Below are 10,272 nucleotides of genomic sequence, written 5' to 3' on the forward strand. Positions count from 1 at the left end.
AAAATAAAGCGACTAATGCCATGTGATAACATGTGACGTGAAAAACAAGCACATAAGAATGCATTGATGCAAATCTAACAAGTTCTAGAGCATGACTGATGTGTGCACACTCTAACTAGTACTTGTCGTCTTTAAGGTTACACACATCCCCCTCTATAACCTCTAGAACGATAAGAGACCAGCCTTAGACATCGAGCAGCAGTCGTCCGGCGGCCTAAGAGTTTTAATGTTAGTCTGGGATCCACTAATGGTACCAACATCATTCGACGTCGGCGCAACCCCCAGGCCCTCATAGCCCGTCAAGGTGCATTCTTCAGGTCTTCATAACCTGGCATCAAGATCAGGTGCGACTCTTGGTCGACTTCCCGAAAAATGAGTACTCAGCGCCATCCCCCAGGCCCTCATAGCCCGTCAGGGTTCATTTCATTTTGGTACGAGTAAATGCCGGTAAAAATACCTATTGTTTTCGGTTTCATCCAGTTTGCTACCTAAACTTTTTTTTCCATGGGAAAACTACCTAATCTTACTATTTTGTGTTGCCGTTACTACAAGAACCGTTTAGTGTAACAGAAGTCCACATGTATCGAAGTGAAATGAATTGGGTTAAATTGTAAACAAAGAATTCGATTCTAAAAGGGGAAAAAAACTAAATATAAATCCCAAATCAAATTGTTCCCAAATTTGAAAACCCTAGATTTTTCTCTTCTGATTCAATTTCTCTTCTGATTATATTTCTTCTCCTCTCCGCGATAATGAATGAGCATCAATTTTCGTCGTCGTCTACATGTAGCAGCAGAAGTTCGAATCGCGCATCGAGTCGACCACGAGAATCGCAGAAAAGAGGAGACCAATTTCTCACGACTTCCACTTTTTCGTCCAGAGCCGAGGGGACTTGCAGTTGTGGTGTTCCATTGGTTCAGAGAACGTCATGGACTAACTTGAACCCCGGCAGGAGATTCAGTAGCTGCTATAAGAAAGCTGTAAGTTTTTTTATGGTCATTTTGTGCTTGTGATTTCTGGTTGGATTGACACTGAATGTGGTATATTTTTTCGTTTGTTAGAGTGAAGGTGGGTGCACGAATTTTTTTATGGATTGACCCTGAAATGTGCTACCGATCGAAGGAGATAATTCCAGGTCTACTTAGACGTATAAATGAGTTGGAATTGGAGAAGAAGCAAGCATATCAAGCGTTAGACAACCTGGAATTGGAATTGGAGAAGCACGCAGAACAAATATCGAATAGGATAACTTGGAATTATTTTGGAACTAGGATAGCATGTGTGATGATGTTTTGTATATTTTTTGGTATCATGTGTGTGCTTCTTTTGTGAACTAAAAGCTGCGAGTATGTGTGTGTTTAATCAGAGTTTGGGTGTTTAATGTGCTTAGCTTCTGGTGTGAACTAAAAAGCATGTGTTCTGTTATGCTTGTGTAATCAGAATTGGTATTAATGTAATCAGAAAATGGTTGTGTAATGCGTGTGTACTGATATGCTTGTGTAATCAGAATTGATATTAATGTAATCAGAAAATGTTTGTGTAATGCGTGTGTTCTGATATGCTTGTGTAATCAGAAAAAAAATGCCAATAATATAAGAGGCATTAACAGCCACAATATTTGAACAAAAGAAGGCCTAAACAAGTATGCAACACAGAGACATTAAAAATACATAAACATAGGCCTAAACTGTTTTGGTTTTAGTTGCACAAAAAAAGGCCTAAACAGAGACATGAAAATACATAAACAAAGGCCTAAACTGTTTTGGTTTTAGTTGCACAAAAATAGTCCTAAACAGAGACATGAAAATACATAAACAAAGGCCTAAAGTAAGCTAGGCTGTAAAGAGCTTGGTTGCGACTCTTTTGTCCTGGTTTTCTGTCTGGTCTTCCGATTCATTCTTTTCAGTCTCGGCAGAGAGATTATCCTTCTTTGGCCGTCCTCTCTTTCTTCCTTGTGTGATCTGTCATACAAGTGTGTCAAAACTTAACTAGACAAAAATAAGACATAAACAAACGCACATAAAACAACTAACTAACCTGCTTAGCTCCTGAATTCTGACAAGTGACTCGTGAATGTCCAGTTTGGCCACATTTGCTGCAATGATTCACTTGGCCCTTCCTAGAGTGCTTTGTCGGAGGAGGTGGCTCAAATCCTGGTGGTGGTTCGTCATTGCTTTTATTTCTAACCTTCTTTGGTCTGCCTGGCAGTGCAATCTCTGGTGGTGGTTCGATGGGGTTACATCCAGTATCAGGCCATTTATCAGGACTCATCATTGGTTGAATTACGCCACTGTACGCTGCCATATAAGCCTCCTTCTTATACCAATCATCGATATAGTCCATTCTATTCAAACCCGATGCCCAAATACAAGTCAAAGCATGTGGGCATGGTATACCATTAAGCTGAAAAGATCAACATGTGCAAGTTTTTGTCCTCAAATCAACCACAAAAGACTCTGTTCCAAATAAGGTAACCTTCACAGCATAGAAACAAACTAAAATCAGATTTTATGATTCGCAAATAAAATCAGATTTCATGATTTAAACACCAATCAGATTTCATGATTCATTAAAACATCATACCTGGAACTTTGCATTTACCAGCCAATGTGCTTTAACAATACCGAGCCGTGTTCTTGTACGTCTCCATCAACGCAAGTATCCGAGGTCCAACTGGTTCAAGCCATTTCTGGACACCGTGTCTCTTTGTTTCAAATCTACACATCATCCAAAACCTGATTTTCTCCAACAGTGTGATGATCGGCTTGTCTCTTGCAGGCAATATGGCTGAATTGAAGCTTTCACAAAGGTTATTCAATAGCATATCACATTTCGCATTGGTTCTGAAATGTGATTTGCTCCATTCAGTTGGATTCTTTTGCAATAGCCACTCATGTGCATTCACATCCTCATCTTTAAGCAATTGCATCCTTCTTTTGAATTCTGGCTCTATAGTTGCCTTTGCACACGCCCACAACAATTGCTTAAGATACAATCCAACAATTCTTTAAGGTTCGGGTACTCTGCTGCACTCATAGTACACACCTATGCTACTTACAGGAGAGCGACTCAGGATAAATCCTGAAAGAAATTTCATTTCCCTTTTATGCTCGTTAGTGTTTTAGGTTGAAGACTCGGGATATGACTCTCGGTACTTCTACCCTCGATTTGAATTCGAGAGTTAAACACGGCTCTCCTGTCTCCCCCGTTCTAACGGTTCAATCACAAACCCTAAGGAATGATTATATCACGTAGTAGAGGCTGGGTTTCACAATTCTTACGTTTGAACTTATTGAGCGAACTCACGCTAAGTTTTCAGGAAAAGCGGTCGAAGCCTTAATCTTTGAGATTGTTTGATTTTAAAGCTTTTCCTATTCCTGTTTACTAACAAGTAATAATGCACATAAACATGGTTATTCCCTTGGTATGTAGTTGACTTAAGTCTCCACACTTACCCGGAAAAGATCGTCTGAAAATTTGTTGACTTCCGGAGTTTCCTTGCTTTTCACGCTTCCCGAGACTCTACATGTCCTGAAGCGTTAACATGTCATGAAGCGTCGAGAAACTAAAACCCGAAGTTGAAAACTCATTAGTCAATGATTCGGGAGGTGATAACAAGCTTAAAGTTCTTATCGGGATTCATGCGAGTCGGTTCAGGGGTTCGAGAATTTAATTCACTTATTTCCCGGCTTTTCGGAATTTAAACTTATTCAAGACTCGTACGACTTCGTACCAGAGAATGAGTACGAAATAAAATCCAAATCCTTATTTTAACGAGTCTTAAATAACTTAAAGAAATAATCTGAAAATAGTACAAACCGAGAATTCTAAATGAATTAACAAAAATTAAATTCTCGAATATCTCTTAATTAAATAATTGATAATCCTTGAATACAAATCTCAAATCCAAAAATCAAGACTCGAGTCTAACGCTATAAAGCGATAAATGACTCACGAGTGAGACCGAGCTTTAAAAATCTGTTCTGAATTTTCTACTCTTCCGGCTTCGACGTGTTTAGTTCTGCCGACTCTCGCTCGATTCTATCCGATTTGTAACTAAGCTGTGAAATAAAAACGAATATTGAGTCAATTTACAAATCCAACTCCCGACTCGACTTTGAGTCTGAAATCAAACCACTAATAACATCACTTGTCACAAAATTTTTGAACTTTTCATAAAATCACTTATCATGTCACAAAATTCCAATTCCAAACTAAAAAATGAGCTAATCGAACTCGAAACGAACAACTCGTCTCAAATCACAAAACTTGTCATAATATTCACATTTCAATCTCAAAAACGAACCCATCGAACCAAAATCGGAAGGAAACATCACAATTCTCAAATCAAATTCTCAAATCACTATTCCCATATCAAACCAATTCCAAAACCAAATCCAAGAATTTAGACCCGAGGCTCAGAATTATTCCACAGGATAATCAAAATGAATCACATACCCAAAACAAGTCTCACGGCCAAGTAAACTCACGGCCACAACAAAGAACCACACGGCCATCATTAAAATCATAAACCCCTCTCGGCTAAAATTTAAGTCACACGGCCAGAGCAAACAACCAAAACTCAAGTACTCAAACTCATCACAGCCTCATAATTCCAGCAACAACAATGATTATCACCAATTTAGAACTTTAAACTCAACCCACGACTGAGAAACAACACATACGGCCCTAACACAATCACCCACGGCCAAAATCCAAGAATTACTCCAAGTATACATTCTCAAATCACCGATTTCAACCATAAGCACTACAATTGAACTCAATAAATCATCAAAAACACATCAACTCTACCAAACTAACTCGGAATCCAAACACCCCCAAAATCAATCCTCAACCCTAATTTCTCCAATTCAATTCGGGTAAAACGGAATTTCACCTTGCTTTTGGAGGAATTGGACCGTCCAATGCTCAACTTCTTCTTCACCGGCGTCTCCTCGCGGCGGCGCTCTCGGCGGATCGCGGCGGTCAAGCGCGGCGGCGCTCGGTCTCGGCTAGATGGCGCGCGCGCGGCTCGGAGCTTCTCGGTGAGGATGCGCGATGAAGGAGAAGGTAGAAGGAGAGGGAGAGAAGGTGACGGTGAGGTAGCGCTCGGTGGTGACGATGATTTGGAGCTAACGAATTTTTTTTTCTTTCTCTTTGTTATCCTCTGCAGGTCGCGCGGGTGAAGAGAAGAAGAAAGAAAAAGAAGAAGGTCACGTGAAGAAGGGAAGAAGAAGAGAGTAGAAGATAGAAGAAGATAAGAGAAGTTGAGAAAAAAAACAATTGATCATCAATCTTTTTTTTTTCCATCTTCTTAAAACAGCCCCAACTCAAGCTTTTACTTTCAAATAGCTCCAAAAACGTTACAATCACGTCCTTGTCACAAAATTTTGTGACTAAAACCCATACTCGCTTGAACTTTTAATTTAAATGATTCAAACCGAGACTTTCCTCGTTCGTTCTCGATTAATTTAAATATATTCAAGGTTTCTCGGAAATAATTCTCGTCCTTGAGAATTTATTTCTTAAATTAAATTCCAGCATATTTTTTCGGAAAATAATTTATTATTCGAGACGAACTCGATAAATCCTTTATTTATTCCGAGATTTTCCATTACCTTAAAATAATTTAAATTAACTCTCTAAACTTCAACGTCCATAATTCATTCAAGAACTTACTTGTAACACACGAAAGGTCATTTATTAACCGTAAATTACAAACGGCGAGATTCAAAAGTTTATCCTTTACACTAGGCCTCACCCGACCAATGCCCAACTCGGCAATTGGCCGTGTGGACTTTGATGCCCACAAGAAGAGTAGTAGTTGTTACTTACATGCATTTGATGTAATAATGTCTCACGAAGACTCTTGCTTGTAAATGCTGAATAATTAATAAAGAGCTGAAACTTTCATTCATTCTTACTTGTTTGTTTGAAGCTTTATGATAAACATTAGTCTTTAGTCCTTTAACAAACCTAACAACAAATGAAGAGTCAAATATAGATTTGCACGAACAAACTCTTAATGGTTTGCTTAAAACAGTATATTCACAATCTAAGGATGAAAGGCCTATTGATCTTAGGATAATTGTTAGGAGAACCTATGATGTCTGGTTATGAGGAATAGAGAGTTGGAGACTCTATAGTTCTTCCTAGGTATCTTCTGAAGATACTAAATTGACCAGTGCACTTCTAGAGACAGTATAAGAACAAACCAGTTAACCTCTTCTGTCTCAAAGTCACTATGTATGAATTGCATCATGCTTACGTCAATCATGATATGAGACATGTCATTTCATAGCTTACATATTCTCATTTGAGAAAGTCAGAGTTCGGATTCACTATGTGATTCATAAAAGGACCTATTGGTGAAGTACTAAGTTATGAAGATGTCATGAGTAACTTTGTGAAGATCTCATAGACATGGAATTCGTGTACAAGATTGCTAAAATGCAATGTATATCACCTCATGCTTTGTTCCTTGGAATGTGAATAAATGATATGGCCAGTGTCCAAATTGAGTCATGACTCTTTTGGATGAATCAATGTGACTTGTTAGCTCCTCGTCAATACATTGTTTCTAACTTATTCACAAGCGGCAAAGGAGTTGAGGAAATAACAGCTAGAAGGGTAAAATGGTAATTTTGTAAATCTCATCTAGTTGATGATATTCATGAAGGGTAAACACAGATAATATTCAATGGATCTACTCATTACAATTAAGTAGAATTCTTGAGTAGAAAATATATTCATTTGAACCGAGAGAATTCAGTATCAACTCTTTAGTGGAGTCAGTTGACATTAAGCTAGACATGGAAAAGGTTTGTGAATTTCTGTGTGTAAGTATACTAGTTTAAGCTTTGCTCATTTGGATCCATGAGGTCACTACCAAAAGTCATTAGAGTAGGATTTGTTAAACTAGTAGCTAAGTCAAAACAAGATCAAGTGTTGAACTAGACGAATTTTACGAAAATTTTCTAAAGGGTAATTTTGTCCATAAGGACATAAGATGGTATAAATGTCAAAAATAAGATTTTGGATATTGTCATATGATGACAATTTAATTGATCCGCACGGCCAACATTGGACCTTCGGGTCTTGAGAATTGAATTTCATTTTATGGAATTTTATGTGAAAATTTTTCATGGGCTTTTCTTGTATTGTCATGAACAAATAAAGAAACATCTAAAACCTTATTTTAGAGCTCAAAACCGTGGCCATCAATAAAAGAAATGGAAATTATTTTGTGCATTGATGTATGAAGATACTTGCCATAAAGGAAAAGAGGAACCTAATTTAGAGCATGTTGCTATTGAGTTGGACGGCCAAGCTAGAGGAAAAAGGGAAAAAAAAATTCCAATCTTGGTATTATTTTAATAGGAATGGGAAATAAAGATTGTACTCATGAATATGTGATATTCAATGGAAAAGAGTAAACTACCTCTTCAAGGCAATCCATTCTCCTATAAATATCACACCTCATTCACAATGTTAAAATAAATTTTTGAGATTGAGAGCTTCTATATCTAGCTTGGCCGATCCCCCCCCCCCCCCCCCCCCCCCCCCCCCCCCCCCCCCCCCTCTCTCTCTCTCTCTCTCTCTCTCTCTCTCTTCTTGCTCATTGGTTTTGGCACCTAGGTCCTCATTAGACTTAGCATTTTGTATTAGCTATTTGGCTCAAAGACTAGTTCTTGAGTCATTGTGTTTAATAGTGCCCACACACTAAATCCTTTCTAAACTCGAAGACTCTAGTGGTAGAAACTATCGTGGTTACACGGATTCAAGAAGACACAAGGAGACAAACTAAGTGGGGAGATGAGCGATTCAACCTTTCCAAAGGTTTCTCAACGCTCAATCTTCGAACGAGGTTGGTACCGAGTGAAAACTCTTTATAGTTTTTAAATTTTAAATTATATGTTCATGCACTTTGTCTAGGTAGTAAAATCGTTTTACGTGTTTCAAACAATTTTTTTATATTCCGCCGCTTGCTAGAAGCGATAAATTATTCTTAATCCAAGATCTATTTGTTGGAAACGATCTAGGGTTTGAGAAAATAATTAACGCTTCGGTAAGCGGCGGAATTTTAAAAATTTTCTTTTACAAGTAAAACAGTTTTTACTAACCTAGACAAGTGCAAGTACATGTAATTAAAAACCAATATGAGCTAGAAGTTTACTAACCTTTCTTGAAGCTTGAACTTTGAAGAAGCTTGTGGAAAGTTTGCAACGCTCGTCTCCCCTCGCAGCACGTCTCTCTTTCTTTCCTCGGCACCTCGAGCAACCACGAAAGTTTCTATCACTAAATCACTCGAAAAGAAGGAATCAGTGAGTGGGCACTTTTAAACACTACGACTTAAGAACAAGTCTCGAAGTCGCAGAGCTAAACACTAGGTCGAGTGAGGACCTAGGTGCCAAGACAAGAAAAAATCGAAAAATAAACTAGAGAGAGAGAGAGAGGATTTTCGGCCAAGTTCTAGAGAGAGAGTCTCTCAATCTCTTAAACTTAGGATGAATGAATTGTGAGGAAAAGGGGCTCCTATTTATAGGAGAGGTCTCACCTTCTATAAGGTAGTTTCCTCTTCTATAGAATATCACATATTCATGAGCCAATTACCTCTTTTCCCACTTGAGATGCTCGGCCAAGGATGCCTTCTAGAAGGCTTGGATTTGTTTCCATTTTTGTTCCTTGCCTTGCCTAGTCTCTCTCTTGGCCGATTACCCTAAAGCATCCTCATGCAAATTTGTTTCCTCTTTTTCTTTTGGCAAGTATCTTGATACATTTATGCACAAAATATTCTCTCTTGGTTGGGTATGTTGGGCGCCTATGTCCTTCTAGAATGGGCTTCTAGAAGCTTTTCCATTTGTTCATGACAACATGAAAAAGGCCCAATAAGAATTTTCAATAAAATTCTTATGAAATGAAATTAATTCACAAGGCCCAATTATCAAGTCATGGCCGAGTGAAATTAAGTCATCAAATGAACTTGTCAAAAAATTTATTGACATTCATTTCATCCTTTGTCTCAAAAGACAAAATTACCCATTTGACTATTTTCGTTCTTGTTTTGACTTAGCTTCCAGTTTAACTATTCCTATCGATGTGATTCGTGACAGTGACCTCATGGACCCAAATGAACAAAGCTTGAGCTAAAAACTTGGACTCAAAAGTTCACAAACCTTTTCCAAGTTTAGCTTAATGCCAACTGACTCCACTAAAGAGCTGACACTGAAAATCTCTCGGTTCAAATGAATTTATTTTCTACTCAAGAATTCGACCTAATTATGATGCGCAGATCCACTGAATATTATCTATGTTTACCCTTCATGAATGTCATAAGCTAGTCGGGATTTACTAAATTACCATTTTACCCTTCTAGCTGTTATTTCCTCAACTACTTTGTCGCTTGTGAATAAGTTAGAAACAATGTATTGACGAGGAGCTAACAAGTCACATTGTTTCATCCAAAAGAGTCAGGACTCAATTTGGACACTGGCCAGTTCATTTATTCACACTCCAAGGAACAAAGCATGAGGTGACATACATTGCATTTCAGCAATCTTGTACATGAATTCCATATCTATGAGAACTTCACAAAGTTACTCATGACATTCTCACAACTTAGTACTTCACCAATAGGCCTTGTTCGGAATAACATAGTGAGTCCGAACTTTGACTTTCTCAAATGAGAATACTAAGGTGTAAAATGGCATGTCTCATTTCAGGATTAAGGTAAGCATGATGCAATTCATACATAGTGACTTCGAGACATAAGAGGTTAAATGGTTTGTTCTTATATTGTCTCTAGAAGTGCACTGGTAAATTCAGTACCTTCGGAAGATACCTAGAAGAACTATAGAGTCCCCAACTCTCAATGCCTCATAACCAGACATAATAGATTCTTCTAACAATCGTACTGAGGTCAATAGTCCTTTGACCCTAAGACTGCGAATATATCATTTTAAGCAAACTACGAAGAGTTTGTTCATGCAAACCTACATTTGTCTCTTCGTAAGTTGTTAAGTTTGTTTATGGACTAAAAGACTAAGGTTTTATCATAAAGCTTCAAACAAAGAAAGAATGAATGAACGTTTCAACTTTATATTAATGAATAAGCAATTACAAGCAAGAGTCTTCGTAAGACTATATGACATCAAATGTACATAAATAGACACTACTACTCTTCTTGTGGGCACCATTGACAACAAACTCCCACTTGACTCAAAGAAGATGTGAGTAGTCCTACATGCCTAATCCCTCTCGAAGTTTGTCGAA

The 10,272-nt window shown here is 38.0% G+C and overlaps 1 protein-coding gene across 2 annotated transcripts; it reads right to left on the reverse strand.

Annotated features, from left to right (window-relative positions):
• Window positions 1-1,690: 1,690 nt before the first annotated feature.
• On the reverse strand, window positions 1,691-5,245 carry LOC149407823 (uncharacterized). Of its 2 annotated transcripts, XM_089627596.1 has the most exons (6): window positions 4,898-5,245; window positions 3,956-4,061; window positions 3,456-3,565; window positions 2,584-2,717; window positions 2,038-2,475; window positions 1,691-1,961 (listed from the first exon to the last, which is right to left on the reverse strand). In XM_089627596.1, exons 5-6 carry the CDS (start codon window positions 2,341-2,343, stop codon window positions 1,833-1,835), a joined length of 435 nt encoding a protein of 144 aa, XP_089483722.1. In that variant the 5' UTR covers window positions 2,344-2,475; window positions 2,584-2,717; window positions 3,456-3,565; window positions 3,956-4,061; window positions 4,898-5,245; the 3' UTR covers window positions 1,691-1,832. The 2 variants fall into 2 exon arrangements, with proteins under 2 accessions (XP_089483722.1, XP_089483723.1); XM_089627597.1 differs by lacking the exons at window positions 3,456-3,565; window positions 3,956-4,061; window positions 4,898-5,245 and having other exon boundaries at window positions 2,584-3,438.
• Between the last annotated feature and the right edge of the window lie 5,027 nt (window positions 5,246-10,272).

Source organism: Urtica dioica, chromosome 1 (genome assembly GCF_054948205.1).
Source record: "Urtica dioica subsp. dioica isolate 48M chromosome 1, U.dioica_male_clone48M_v1_H2, whole genome shotgun sequence".
Taxonomy (NCBI): domain Eukaryota; kingdom Viridiplantae; phylum Streptophyta; class Magnoliopsida; order Rosales; family Urticaceae; genus Urtica; species Urtica dioica.

Excerpts from the sequence above, each read along its gene's own strand:
- LOC149407823 (XM_089627596.1), bottom strand. The coding sequence starts at position 2,343 with ATGGACTATATCGATGATTGGTATAAGAAGGAGGCTTATATGGCAGCG. Across the intron at positions 1,962-2,037 it reads AGAATTCAGGAGCTAAGCAG|ATCACACAAGGAAGAAAGAG; the intron begins GTTAGTTAGTTG and ends CTTGTATGACAG.